The sequence below is a fragment of the Coffea eugenioides genome, unplaced genomic scaffold (assembly GCF_003713205.1).
Source record: "Coffea eugenioides isolate CCC68of unplaced genomic scaffold, Ceug_1.0 ScVebR1_313;HRSCAF=966, whole genome shotgun sequence".
NCBI lineage: Eukaryota > Viridiplantae > Streptophyta > Magnoliopsida > Gentianales > Rubiaceae > Coffea > Coffea eugenioides.
The window spans coordinates 1-15,887 of record NW_020863689.1 but is presented as its reverse complement, the minus strand read 5'-3'; the positions used below and the strand labels follow the sequence as shown (position 1 = coordinate 15,887).

The following is a 15,887-nucleotide window of genomic DNA, read 5'->3' as shown; positions in this document are numbered from 1 at the left end:
AATCTTTGAATGTTCAAATTCTTTCATCAACATCTTCAACTGGTTCTTGATTGATGCAACAATGAAAAAGCTAAAAGAGATTTGAGCTGCGTACCACTAATATATAACCCTCCTAGTACAAAACAACGTATCAACATGCTTTTCATTTGGAAAGCGTTGTCCATATTAACCAACTTCTCAAAGATTCGAGAAAATTGTTCATAACATACCTATCAAAAACAAGTCATACAATTCATAAAGTGTACCATATGCGGTAAATGATGAACACTAAGGCATAATAGAGTTTGATGGCAAATCCAACTACATTGGTATTGAAAATCAAAATGCCACCAATACAGATGAATGAAAGACCATAAAATATCCATATATATTGCACAATTCAACGATGGTGCAAGACACGGTTTTTTCGTGTAACTCAGATTTAATCCATATATAGTATTGTTAAGGGATTGGGAAAGTCGAACAATGATTCTATTTTTTTTTTTTTTCTATATATGTATGTATTGTGTGGGAACCAATAATAAATGATGAAAATAAAACAAGCAAACATATCACGTTTCTTTGATAGATCAAGTAACTATGATTAGAAGAGTTTATATAAAGGGAGAAAAATGAAACAAGCACCGTAAAATTTTTACTTATTTATAGAAAGAACTTAATTTTAAAAAACTAAAGCTTAAAAAAGATTAAGATTCTTCTTTTTCTTAATTCACAAGGTACTATAAACCTTATAAAGGAAAGAGAGGGACGGGAGGACTTAAAAGTCAAACAAAAACTAGTTGTTGGTAATGTCTTTGCTAACTAAGTTAGGTTTTGGACATAGATAGATTGAGATTATAGTATTTTTATCAAACTTTTAATTTTAGTGCATATGATATTAAAATCATTACAATTCAACTAGAAAACGACACTTAAACGTGTTGTGTTTGTGCAGTGCAAGATTTTTGTAAAAATTTTTTATTTTGCTGTTTAATTTGGCTTCTAATGTTTGCTAATGTAATCTAGTGGCTGTCTAATTATATGAAATGAAATGAACCATCAATAATTTAGCTAGTTAGGCTAGTCTTGAATAAACGAGAAACATGGTATATATAGGCGATGAGAATAATTAATTAAGCTAGCTAATTTTTTAGAAATCGCCAGACTTCACTTGATCTTTGTCCACCATCTCTAATCTTAGTATAAGTGGATGCCTACAACCACAATCTGTTGAGAAAATCATGGAAATACAAAAGAAAACGGTTAAAACAAATTTGTATTGTAGAAAATTTTAAAATTTTTCAGTCCAATGAGAACAAACATGTAAAACATACACTGCAGATCAAATAAAAGAATCTAATATTTTTCTTACAATTGTAGCGACTTTGACTTCTCAAAGTACACAAATCATATATATGTATAATAAAGTCATATTCTCATTCTTATCGCTTTATACTTTCTCTTTCCTACGTGGCTTAACGACAGGGCAAGTGGTTTCAACACGCTCTATAAAATAACATACGCTCTTCCATCTCTCTCTTCTTTTTGCCTTTGTTCATTTATTCCATGATTTCCACTTTTTTTTTTTAAAAATAACCTATGCTTTCATAAGCATGAAATCAATTATCAATATCTATCTAAATTAAATTTTAAATATAAAACCGTCCTTATAATCCATGTATGTCTTATAAAACCGTCCTTAGCATTCTATCCTATATTCACGGCCGATTATCATTCTATCATAATCATATATTTGCGGCCGCTTGCTCCTCTTTTGGTTTATGAACTTCTAGGTATAACAACAAGGTATGACCCGCATAATTTCTTTAGCATGCACGCCTTTAGTAAAACTAATTTTTATTATCATCTTTTTATATTCTTATCAATATCTCTTTATATCCTTATCAATTCTTATTTCCTACCCAAAATTATGTATTTTAAGCAACTTAAACGAAGATAAAACTACTTTTAATATTCTTATCAATTCTTACCCAAAGTTACGTACTGTCAGCAACTTAAATTAAGATAAAACTGCTTTTAATATTCTTATCAATATCTCTTTATATGCTTATCAATTCTTATGCCTACATATAGCTTCTTTATATGGTTAGGTATTTCCAATGCAAGCGGTTGACACATTAAAACATCGATTTTGGGTTTTCACTCCTCTTGATTATCAGGTAAATCTTCCTTCGATACACATTTTTCTTTCTTAAAAAGACATGTTCATCTTCAATTGTAAGAATTTAGTAACATATCTTGAATTTTGTGTGTTTTGGTTTTATTTTCTATTTGTTTTATATGAAGAGATAGGATTTAAAATAGTATTTTCATCGTAAGTTTTCATATAGAAACATGTTAAATGTTTCCACCGAATTGGACAACATTCATATGCTATAGGATGTATGTTAGATGTTTGTTAATTTGCCTTTGTTTCGTTTGTCCAAGGTACTCTCTCTTCTTTTGCCTTTGTTCATTTATTCTGGTTCCTTTTGCGAAATTTATGTATGTTGGTGTTCAAGGGTCAACGCAACAAGATTTTCATGGGCATAATATATAGTCAACTAAGTCTACAAATGCAATTTAATGTAAAAGTATTGCCCATTTTAATACATCAAATACCATAAATAGTCTAGCTAATTAAATGTACAATATTTTATTTTAGCTCAAATTAACATTATTGTATCATTGCACATTTATATTTACACTTAATTTATTTAATGGTATTTATGTAGGAATCATGAATCAATCACGAGTTTTTAAAATTTCATTCAATACACTTCTTATGAATCATTCATCAGAGGGTTCAACAAAAACCACAGAGGAATGGAATCCTCATAAAAAGGTTTGCATGAGGAGGTAGATTTAATATACTATCTTACTTTCTTAATCTATAATCTTTATGTATTGTCTTACACAACTTTGAATGTGATAAATCATTTATTTTTTTATACTTAGTTGTCCTACTCTGCTATCATGCAGTGATAATGAAAAATCAATAAATGCTGATTTGCACGGATAAATGGAGGAGAATGTTCAAACAAAAGAAAAACGAAAAAAAGGTTCTGAAGAGTAGAATATTATTTGGTACTATTTACTGCACTTTTTATTTCTTTTCAAGTTTTTGAATGTTATGGTATTGTCGAATGTTATTTTTTCCATTTTTAAATTATTATTTACTGAATTAGATTTTCACATTTATATTGTAAGAATACTTTATATTATGATGCGCACATAGTAATATACTTAAGAAAGGTTATAATAAAATATACACTAAATTTGTATTTCATATCGACATTTTTATAAAATTGACTAAATAATTTATTATTTTACGAAGATTCCCGTTTGACGAACGGGTACAAAACTAGTTGAATCAAGATAGCAACACAAGTTTAGAGAATATGGATATGTCCTGGCAGTCTAGATAACATAGATAGGAATAGATATAGAGATTACCCAACTCTTTGAGAGAGAGAGGGAAAGAAAAGTATCTTTTTCTTTTCTTTGCTTACGCTCCCACCCCTCCCTACGCGTAACTGCCACCCTTTCGACTTTCCCCACTCCAATTATTCTGGTACAAAATTTGAACCCTGAAACTAACAGTGAGGAAAATTCTAATAGCTGTTCCTTGATCGTTAGTCTTGTATCAAAAGTTTTGTGGTACATTCTGGTAGTCTTCAAAAACAAATTCTTCCTCTCGAAAGTTGTTCTGGAAAAGTTTGGTTAAATGGTTAAAAAAATATTTTGTATAGGTACTAAATTGAGGTTCTTTTCCACTTGGTATTGGATTTACAAAACCTCCATATTGGCTAATAGTAGTGTTATCAATTCTCTTTGCATATTTGTAATGACTTTGCAAGCTAAACTGGATTAAACGTTTGGATAGAATGCAGCAGGATTAGTCAGTTAATTAGGTTCATTTCCAGTTCGTCGCAGTTACTTCCAAGTAATATCAATCGATACAATCTCTCCTTCTACCCCAAATTCTTGTTCTGCAACTTCTCCCTTTATCTTTATTCTTCATTTTCTTTCATTTCCCTTTTCTAATGAAATTCTTGCTCAAGCGATTGCTACGTTCAAGGAATTTAGGTGGTGAAGATTAAAATGGTGGACAAAGATCATGTGAGGTTCCTTCTTGAAATTATTGGTGAGTTCTAAATAGTTAGCTAGCTTAGATTATTTGCATTTTCTCTATGTACGTGGTGTTCGTTTATTCATGATTATCAGTCAAATATTACTAGCTTAAAATCTTGAAGATATGTCTCAAATTACTAGACAACTGCCATTGGCCAGCCAGCCAAAGGGCTGGAGGGATCCTATCATGCGACCTGGGATGAGGGGCAGGAGCGATCATCAGATGGACCGCTCCTGAGCTGTTCATGGCCAAGATTTGGGCTAAAAATATTGTACAATCCATATCACTTTTTGTACTTCATTTTTAACAACATGTGTGGAACTTACAAAAATTTGTTCTAAAGTTACGCTGTGTTGTAAATCACATTTGTGGTGCTCTCTTATTCATTAATTACCTGGCTTAGTCATTCTTTGAAGGGTAAATTACATTTTACCCCCCTGTGGTTTACCCTTTTTTTACATAATCCCCTTATGGTTTCAAAAGCTATACATAACCCCCTCATGGTTTGGATTAAAGTGTCAAAGTAACGGAAATAGTCACTCGTAACGGAACTTCTAAAAATGTCGAAATTACCCTTATAAATATATGACACATTAACCCCCTATGATTTTTATATTTTACCATATAACCCCCTTATGGTTTAATACTTTACCATATAACCCTCTTATGATTTTCAAAATATACACATAACCCCCCTTGGTTAATACATAAATTTCAACCTTACATAAGGGTATTTTTGACATTTTAGGTGACGCCGTTACGAGTGACTATTTCCGTTACTTTGACACTTTAATCCAAACCATAAGGGGGTTATGTATAGCTTTTGAAACCATAGGGGGGTTATGTGAAAAATGCTAAACCACAGGGGGGTAAAGTGAAATTTGCCCTTCTTTGAAATTAGAGAAATATAGACTATTATGCAAATTTACGGTACAAAAAGTCTTGAAACTAGGTGCTTAAGACACGGATGACTTTGATTAAACTGCCTCTTGAAATTGACTTCGACACATTTATGGGAAAAGAAATCACTGCCAAAGTCAGGATGCTAGGAATCCCGGTCAAAGAAAAAGTAGCACCTCAATGAATCTTTAATGACAAGCACCACAATTGATGAATAATTTAACAACCACCGCAATTATTTTTACCAAAATGAAAAAACCACGTGATTGTGTTTAATCGAAGTAAAAATAAAAAAAGGGCAAATTCCACTTTACCCCCTGTTGTTTAGTTTTTTTACATATCTCCCTATAGTTTCAAAAAATATACATAACCCTCTCATAATTTGGATTAAAGTGTCTAAGTGATAAAAATGATCATTCGTAACGTAATCAACTAAAATGTCAAAAATACCCTTATGTAAAGTTGAAAATTATTCATTAATCAAGGGGGGTTATGTGTGTATATTTTAAAAACCATAAGGGGGTTATATGGTAAAGTATTAAACCATAAAGAGATTATATGGTAAAATATAAAAATCATACGAGATTAGTTTGTCATGTATTTATAAGGGTAATTTCAACATTTTTAAAAGTTCCATTACAAAGGACTGTTTTAGTCACTTTGACACTTTAATTCAAACTATGAGGGGGTTATGTATAGTTTTTAAAACTATAGGGGAGTTATGTGAAAAATACTAAATCACAGGAGATAAAATATAATTTATCCAAAAAAAACTTTTACAATTATTATTTTTATATTGGATTAATTTTTCTTATACTTTCAGTGAATTTTTAAGCGTTAAAAAGACCAACAAAAATCTATGGAAAAGCATTCCCCATTCTAGTGCCAATTCCCAATTCTCTCGGTTCCTGGAATTCTTTCCCAAGAAAGTACCATAAGCTGCACAGAATTCACAATGGATGCCACGATAGTACCACAGACCTGTTTAGCTTGAAAAACTCCAGCGCTACTAGCATGCCAAAGTTCATACACTGTCTAAGGACTTCGTAGCTTCATGACTCAATTACACAATTCGCAGATGTTAGCTGCACACTTTTTAATACCCTTTTGGATTTGTTTCTTTTAGACAATAGTTTGGCAGCAGGTGTACTGATTGTTGTATATACTATCTTTTTTTTGTCCCTTTTTTGTTCTGCATTCTTGTAGGTATGTTGTATTTGACATTAACTCGGACACATTCGTGTAAGCTGCGAGAATGAATGAGAAGCCCGTGTAAATTTTCTGAACCATAATTGACCACTTCTTTTTGTCTATGGGCAGGTCCAAAGGGTGCTGATGCACTTTCGAGATTCATTTAGCTTGGATTCTATGCTTATTATTACCTCAATGGAGTACTAATTTTGGGGATGGTGATGACAAAAGGCCGTTCAAACTTCCGACAACACCCCTCGAGTCTAAAAAGAATCCATAGGGAGGATGCATGTCTACTTTTTCTTTTAATTGTACTATTGCTTAGCAGAAAAAGAATTAGAGGGTTAGTTGTGGAATTTCACTCTACACTTTTAATACAACAGTTTTTGCCTTTTTATTAGTATCTAAAACTTGCTTTATTTAGCACTGTTGGCAATTTTATTTGTGGTGCTCTCATTTTCTCATCACCTTGCTTAATTAGCCAAGCGAATAGGCCTAAAGATTTAGTACTACTTGTTTAGATTAGAAAAATATTCACATTATATGCGAATTAACTGAAGATAAACTTTCCAAGTTGGGCCCTCGAGATAATAAGCTGTGGATCTCACAAACGAATTTGAGTCTCTTGACCTTTTCTAAACTGAAGTCTAGAAATTCGGCTTTTATAAACCTAATCCCAGAAGAAACCTCAAAAGCCGGCAACTCTTGAGGTCCTCCCAGAGACTTATAAACCAAACCCAAACCCCCCCCCAGAACCGATGTGGGATGGCAAACCCCACGAGGGCAAACCCACAACACAAACGAATTTGAGTCTGATGCACAAGAAAATGATTTTGAGATAGACGACACTGACATAACGTTGAATGAAGTGACACAACGTGCAATGTATGTGCTCCAAACAAGCAAAATAAAGGAGCAGTGAAGAAGAAAACAAATAGAAGAAAAAGAATATATTAAATCTTTCCACTTTCCACTTTTGTTGATGGGTGCGATGTGATTGAATCAAATCTTATTATCTTTCCTACCCCAACAACCAAATCTCCACTAACCAAACAAAAGAAAGCAAAAAGAAGAAGAAGAAGTCATATAGCTTTAATGTGATGTGGTAAAATTATAGCGTAATTATGTATTCAATGAAACTCAAATTCGAATTTAAGTAGACCTAACTTGAGCTAATTTTTAGCTGCTCGAATATCAAGAAGAAGTCATAGTTGACTATACTAATTTAAAATTGGAACTGTCAATTAGTCTGCGTCACATCATTTTATTGGTGTCTCCCATTTTCCATGAGGCCAGACTTTCTTTTCTTTTTTTTCTTTTTTTCTTTTTCGGTTTTTTTAGGGTACAACGCTAAATTATTGCATAATTACGCGTAGTTTTTGGAGTTTTAATGTCAGATGAATTTCCTTAACCTCCCTTGTTTCCAAGTTAATTATATGATATTTCTAGTTTTGCCTTGTATCAATCAACAATTCTTCTCCCTCTTTCTGGATCTCTGTCTTGTACAAATTAATAGTGATTTTGAAATTACAAAAATCATATTGTTGTGTATGTGTGTGACTATATATATATATATATAATAGTGAATGGTAATATGGGAGGAATTGATAGTAAAAAGTCTTAGATTTAAAATTTTTCACTTATTTAAAAAAAAAGAGTCGGGTTGCCGCATTTCGTTACCTTGTATACATTTCGCTCTATTATTCGCCACCTAATTAAATTAATAACAAGAGGAATCAGCACAATTGATTTCATATAATTTCAATAATTTCATATATTTATATGTTTGTTGATTTCATAAATCAGGAAACATATCCTTAATCAGTATGATAGGACCTAAACATTTTCTTTTTCCATCCTAAAAGCATATATATTTTTGCATAAACCCCTTCGTTTCTCTGATATGCCTTCACTAATCAACCAAAGTTTCAATATCTCGATCCAGAAAAACTGAAGAAAAAAATTATGAATATATAAACTCACAAATTTATCATGTCCATGTTTACTGTTTTGAAGTTTTGGTTGACAGCTCATACCTGTGCGGGGAGGCTTCATTCAACGAAGTTGTTGATGTTGAACTCTCTAAACTTTTGTCTAAGTTAATTAACAAATATTTTATTTATTGTGTTTCTTTCTTTCTTACTAAAAATATATGATACAAATAATAAAAGAAAGGGTATATGTAGGATTAATTACACTTTTCCCCTTGTGGTTTAATTCTTTTTACATAATCATTTTATGGTATTAAAAGGTATATGACCCTACATGGTCAGCACACGTAATCTTGACATCTCAGGTGGCTTCATTATGAAGAATGTTTATGTCATTTTGGCAATAAAGTCAAGATGGAGAGCTTTAAAATCATAAAAGGGTTATTTAGAAAAACGTTAAACTGCAAAGGACTAAATTTAGAAAAAGCAAACCTAAATGGATCAGCAAAAATATCATGTATTAATAACGCCTATTATTAATAATTAAAAAAATGTACAATGTTGAATTCAAGGCAAATAAATGAGAATTCAGCTTTCAGGTTCTAATACTAGCATTGAGTGAACAATACTGCATCCTTACCTAAGCAAAACACTTTATACACGTTTCTGACTAGGTAGAAGGTATTGTCATAAGATTTCATCCAACAAGTGATCTTCTGAAGTTGGATATTGTCTCAACTACCATTAATTTTTTATGTCTTGTTTCTATTTTCAGACAAGTGATCTTCCTGTCTCTTGTTATGCCAAATCAAAGAATAAATTATCTTTAGCACTATCATGACACCACTCGAATAATCAACTTATGAAGGTCACCACTATGCTATCCTCCTCCTCTCTTCTTCTCTTCATATTGCTCATTTCTGCAAATCCTTATGCAAGAGCCCTTCAAGAAGGAGGCAATGGAATAGAAGAAGAGCTTGAAGATGTGAAAAGATCATATTTCCCAACTGGATTTCTCTTTGGTGTTGCCACTTCTTCCTATCAAGTATACAAATCATGTGTTTCTTTAACTTTTGTGTATTTGCCTGTGTTTTTGGTGATATATTTTTCCATGCAGTTCTCTTGAAATTTGTCTAGCATGACACTACTCCAATGGTTTTAGATTGAGGGTGCAATTCTTGAAGATGGGAAGAGCCTTAGTAACTGGGATGTTTTTGTCCATAAAAATGGTGATAGTGATAATTTTTTAGTGCTGCTTATAACAAGGTCTTTTTCTATACAATTTTGGATAAAGAAATCTGATTAAGTTTCTACTTTGTTTCAAATTGTATTAGGGAATGTAAACAATGGAGACACTGGAGATATAGCCACTGATCATTACCATCGTTACCTGGTACCAAATTAACTAAGTTACCAACTCCAGTACTCTGATATCCTTTCACTTTACCCTTAACATTTTACTTGAATGATATGAAGATGTACATTAAAGATTTCAAGTAATGAATCCATTTAAAGCATGTGGCTTTTGAATCATTCATGACAGGAAGATATAGAGACAATCCATTCTCTTGGAGTGGATGCTTACCGGTTCTCCATTTCCTGGTCAAGAATACTTCCAAGTGTGTTATTTTCCTTCCATGGATAAACTACTTAAGGAGTTCCTAAACTATTTCAATAATTAAGTTTTGACTTCTCATCTATTTCAAGTCTCAATTTGGTCCATCAACCATAAAAAATGTCAAATTTTGATCCTTTAGTCCATCTCCACTAGTCAAAGTTGACAATTGAAATAGTTTAGAGCCCTTTAAGTAGTTTACCCTCAATGGTATAATCGCTTTTGGTCCCTTCTTTTCTTGGAATGCCACAAACTCACAATAAATCTTTGAATGGTTTGTTTAGATGGGAAATTGGGTGGTGTTAATGCACTGTATAGTCGAGTGTGTGTGTACAATAGTATACTCTAATTCTATCTACTCAAGTATTGTGGGTGTCAAACCCATGCAAAAATTAAATTCCATACTCTTAGTCACGAAATTAAGTCCACCTATGAGTACTGGAGCAGGACTTAGCCTGCAATGGGTTACTAGCTCACCCTGTGCACGAGTTTGCTGATCGATATACAAAGTGTATTAAATTACGTGAAAACAAAATTGGCGAATAGGTGAGCAGGCGAGCAGCGTCGACACACAGGGACTTGGATTTACTTTTGAATGACTGTACATTAATAAAAATGGGGAAGTATATGGAATGTCTAATTTAATTGCTCAAATTAAAAACTATAAAAGTAAATGTGACGCGAAGGAAAAATCTCTAGTCAAAGGGTATTAATCTCCACTTATAGTATCGAATCACTGATCAACAGCATGCAGAGATAGAGAGATGCGTGTGCGAGTACTAGATGAGACTTGATGGTTTCACAAGCTTGACAACTTGCCCTAAACGGCTACTGATTCGATACCACATAACAGTCTGTAGTTATTGCCCTAGACCAATTAAGCAGTCCAAACACGCTCTTAGATTTAACCTATTGACAGCAATTAATCTTAGACTGCCACCAATTAAACAACAACCACACGCCGGTTTATTTTGCTCATATCATATATATTCCGCAACAACGACTCAAAAGTTTCTACTAACAATGATCATATACTTGCCACAATTGCACTAAATTACAACATATACGCTGAGCACTTTAGTTGGCTGTTATATTACTTCAACACAATTAAAACCAGTGATCTAAAGTATTTATTGCAAAAATATATCATATAGCATAAGAACAGGAATATATAAACACTTGCAAATTAAAGAAACTATGGAAATCAAATTCGATCTCCACATTCTTGTCGAAACCAAGAGCTTCGAGTTTACCTCTGACTAGATGAAGAAATTAGCCACTCCTCATAGTTGAATTCAGCCACAAGTACTGATTGCAAAGGCATTGCGTTTTTACTAGAAAGCAAGGAATAAAAGATGTTTTTCCCGTTGGGGAATATTGTCGAACACCTGGCGTGTGTCAGAGGCCAGTCCAGAGAAAGGAAACTAGAACTAAACTAAAAAGCTAAACTAGAGGTCCCCTTTCTTCTGTACGTCCTCCCCTTAAAAAGCCAAAAGTCAGATGACTCAAAGCTCTCTCTGGTGGTCCCCACACATGTGGACAAAGTCTCCAAAATTCCTTCTTCTCCCAAGTCTCTCTACGTTCCTTTCTTTTAAGAGCCCAAATGACTTATAGCTTTGTGGTCCCCACCAATCCAAGGCCTAAGGATTGAAGCCCTTAGAAGTCTCCATATTCTCCATAAAGTCCCTCCTTTTTGGTAGTTTTCTGCTTCATTCCTGAAATTAAGTCCCGATACCAAATATGAGTAAATATCAGCAATTAACACAATATTTGTCAGGGATAGAAGGGAAAATTAATAATTAAAATACCAACAATTAACACCCTATCAATTCCCCCCACACCTAAACCATGCTTGTCCTCAAGCATGAGAACAAGAAACAAACACCAATATTTGATAGTGGCTATTGCTCTATCCAACTAATTGCCATACAAGAAATATAAATATCACAGAATCAATGCTTCAAGTCCAGAGAAAACAATCCTCCGGTTAGCTATCTAAACCGACACAATGCCTCTAATTCCAGGTTAACTAATCTAGAACAAGAATACACACAACAGTTATCAGCAAAATGGATCCAACTATTAACCCAAATCCTCAACATAATCCATAATTCGGGCAAGCTGACTTTCTATTACAACTAACAACAATCTTCAATTTTTTTCATCAGTTTCTACTCTTCTCTGTTTTTTTTTTTTTTTTTTTTTTTGGATTCCCTTTTTTTTTTTTCTATTCATAAGTAACAAAAGACTTAGTGCGCTAGCATGTGACGCTTTTGACGCGAATCCAACATTGCCAGATGAAGGAGCCCGGTTACTCACCTTTCTATCCCACGTACCACTACTCATAAAGTTACTACCTTTTGACGCTGAGAATCAACACTTTTAGTGCAATCCCGTTACTCGAGTAGGTAACTAATACGTACAGTCAATTTATTCATAGCTTAAAAAATCACAAAAACTCAAATATACACAAAACCAAAAGAAAAACTTGCATCATCTAGCCTCTATTTCAAAACATGGAGAACTAATTTAATAACGACCTAATTTCACACGAATGCCAATAATCTTTCCTATCCTAGGAAAGTTAACCAAAAATTATAAGAAAAACCAGATCATTTGATATTCACCAAAGAGAATTGTCTTTTGGATTCACACCACATTAACTGTACCCTTTTATTATTAAAACTTGGCAATAGCAGAAATAAAGGCAACAATCCAACATCAAACTTGGCATCACATACGAGCTAATCACTAAAAAGAAGAAAAAGAAAATGAATGAAAGACACTAGCACCATAACTGCTCCCCCCACACCTAAATCCTACATTGTCCTCAATGTGACAAATAAAAAGCAAAAGTGAAGCAAAAGTGAGAGGGAAAGCAACCACACTTCCCTGAAATCGGGGCATAGTGAAGGGCGAGGTGGAAACGGAGGTGCAAAGCCTGTAAGAAACAGAAACTGCGCCAAATCATGTGCCATGCCGGCGACATTGGCATCGACGTTGACCATGCGAGCCTCCAAAGTCTGAACCTGGAAAACTAAGAAGAGAGGAAGAAATGAGCTGAAATCGCGTTTCTGAAGCCTTTGTTGGGACACATAAAACGCGATTGAAAACGCGCCTTCAACTCGCGTTTTATAAGTCGCGTTTCCTTCACAAATCTTGCAGGAATGAAAACGCGATTGAAAACGCGCCTTCAACTCGCGTTTTATAAGTCGCGTTTTGTGCACAAATCTCGCAGGAGTGAAAACGCGATTGAAAACGCGCCTTCAACTCGCGTTTTATAAGTCGCGTTTTGTGCACAAATCTCGCAGGAGTGAAAACGCGATTGAAAACGCGCCTTTAACTCGCGTTTTCTAGTCGCGTTTCACTGTGGCTTTCGGACGATTCTCATTGTGAGCTTCCTGCACGTCATCACGCGGGCACGTCAAAACTGAAGGGCACCTATAAATCGGCAAAAACGAAAACTGAAACCCAAAATTAGTCGAATTCAAGGAGAACACCTCTAAACTACCACACGGAATTGAACAAACAATTAAAATGAACAATTGGGTTGCCTCCCAAAAGCGCCTTTCTTTAAAGTCTTTGGCTAGACAAAATAATGCTTCAATCAGAGAGTTCAGGCACTGCAAGGGTCACCTCCTCAACATTATTAACTTGAAATCCTTCATAAAAAGGTTTGAGACGATGACCATTAACCTTAAAAATCTTGTCAGTGTGAAGACTTTGAATTTCTACTGCACCATGAGGAAACACATTAGTCACAATAAAAGGTCCAATCCAACGAGAACGCAATTTACCAGGAAAAAGTTTAAGTCTAGAGTGAAAAAGAAGTACTTTTTGACCAATACAAAAAATTTTCCTTGAAATTGCTTTATCATGAAATGCTTTTGTCTTCTCCTTATAAATGCAAGAACTCTCATATGCATCATTTCGGATTTCCTCCAACTCTTGCAATTGCAACTTCCTGTGTTCTCCAGATTCATCCATCCGCATATTATAATTTTTAACTGCCCAATATGCCCTATGTTCCAATTCCACAGGTAGATGACAAGGTTTGCCAAAAATTAATCGGTAAGGAGACATACCTATGGGGGTCTTAAAAGCTGTACGGTAAGCCCAAAGTGCATCATCTAAGCGCAAACTCCAATCCTTTCTATTGGGATTCACCGTCTTTTCAAGTATCGACTTGATTTCTTTATTGGAGATTTCTGCTTGACCACTAGTCTGCGGATGATAGGACGTAGAAACCCGGTGAGTGACGCCATATTTCTTCAACAATGCTTCCATTACTCGATTGCAGAAGTGTGTCCCTCGGTCACTGATAATTGCTCTTGGCGTGCCATACCTGACAAAAATATGAGATTTAATAAAATCAACTACAACCTTAGCATTGTCAGTCCTAGTTGCCTTAGCCTCTATCCACTTTGAGACATAATCAACTGCAAGTAATATATACATATTACCAAAAGAGGAAGGAAATGGACCCATAAAATCTATACCCCATATATCGAAAATTTCACAAACCAGTATAGGAGTAAGAGGCATTTGATCTCTATGGCTTAAATTACCTGTCTTTTGACAATTTGCACATGATTTACAAAATAAGTATGCATCACTAAACAAAGTTGGCCAAAATAAACCACACTCTAAAACCTTTCTTGCAGTTCGCTTAGGGCCAAAATGTCCACCACACGCATATGAGTGACAGAAAGATAAAATTGATGGAACCTCTTCTGTAGACACACACCTGCGAATAATTTGATCAGAACAATATTTCCACAAGTATGGTTCGTCCCACACATAATATTTAACATCACTTTTAATTTTTTCCTTTTGAGCTCTAGACAAATCATTAGGTAGCGTTCTAGTAACCAGATAATTCACTAAATCAGCATACCAGGGAGTTGTCTTTTGAACTACAAAAAGATGCTCATCTGGAAAATTATCCTTCAAGGGAGCAGGTCCTTCACTATTGATCAAACGACTGAGATGATCAGCAACCATATTTTCGGCACCCCTTTTGTCTTTAATTTCCAAATTAAATTCTTGGAGTAGGAGAATCCACCTTATAAGTCGTGGTTTGGCCTCTTTCTTGTTGAGCAAATATTTCAAAGCTGCATGGTCAGAATAAATAATGACTTTAGTGCCAAGTAAATAAGAACGGAATTTTTCTAAAGCAAAAACAATAGCTAAAAGCTCCTTTTCCGTAGTCGAATAATTGCACTGGGCACCATCCAAGGTCCTCGAGGCATAATAAATGACATAAGAAGCTCTGCCCTCCTTCTGGCCAAGTACTGCACCAACAGCAAAATTGCTGGCATCACACATTATCTCGAAAGGAAGACTCCAGTTTGGTGGTCGAACCACTGGTGCTGAAGTCAATGATCCCTTGAGCGTGTCAAATGCACTCTTGCAATTATCATCAAAATGAAATACCACATCCTTTTGAAGTAATTTGCATAGAGGATGGGATATCTTTGAAAAATCTTTGATGAAACGCCTATAAAAACCTGCATGGCCAAGAAAAGAGCGAACTTCCCGCACACTTGCAGGGTAAGGTAAACATTTGATAATTTCTACCTTAGCCTTATCTACCTCAATTCCTTTTGCAGATACCACATGGCCTAAAATTATGCCTTGGTCCACCATAAAATGGCATTTTTCATAATTTAAAACAAGATTAGTCTCAATGCACCTTTTAAGAATTTTTGTGAGGTTAGTTAAACATTCATCAAAAGAATTACCATAGACAGTAAAATCATCCATAAACACTTCTATGATATTCTCCACATAATCAGAAAATATACTAACCATACACCTTTGGAATGTAGCAGGCGCATTACAAAGACCAAAAGGCATTCGTCTATAGGCAAATGTACCAAAAGGGCAAGTAAATGTGGTTTTCTCTTGATCTTCAGGCGCCACTGGAATTTGTAGAAAACCTGAAAAACCATCAAGACAGCAATAATGAGATTTTCCTGCCAACCTTTCCAACATCTGATCAATAAAAGGCAATGGAAAATGATCTTTACGAGTTAATGCATTTAATTTTCTAAAATCGGTACAAACTCTCCACCCATTTTGAACTCGAGTGGGCACTAACTCACCTTTAGGATTTTCAATAACAGTAATTCCT

At 34.3% G+C, this 15,887-nt stretch overlaps 1 protein-coding gene across 1 annotated transcript; it reads left to right on the top strand.

The window, feature by feature from the left end:
- The first annotated feature begins 8,998 nt into the window (after positions 1 to 8,998).
- On the top strand, positions 8,999 to 9,781 carry LOC113757584 (beta-glucosidase 18-like). Its single transcript, XM_027300766.1, has 4 exons — positions 8,999 to 9,181; positions 9,299 to 9,365; positions 9,471 to 9,529; positions 9,680 to 9,781. Exons 1-4 carry the CDS (start codon positions 8,999 to 9,001, stop codon positions 9,779 to 9,781), a joined length of 411 nt encoding a protein of 136 aa, XP_027156567.1.
- Positions 9,782 to 15,887: the final 6,106 nt, after the last annotated feature.

Coding starts and splice junctions, on each gene's coding strand:
- LOC113757584 (XM_027300766.1), top strand. CDS start 8,999: ATGAAGGTCACCACTATGCTATCCTCCTCCTCTCTTCTTCTCTTCATA. Junction 9,182..9,298: donor TTGCCACTTCTTCCTATCAA/GTATACAAATCA, acceptor CAATGGTTTTAG/ATTGAGGGTGCAATTCTTGA. Junction 9,530..9,679: donor ATCATTACCATCGTTACCTG/GTACCAAATTAA, acceptor CATTCATGACAG/GAAGATATAGAGACAATCCA.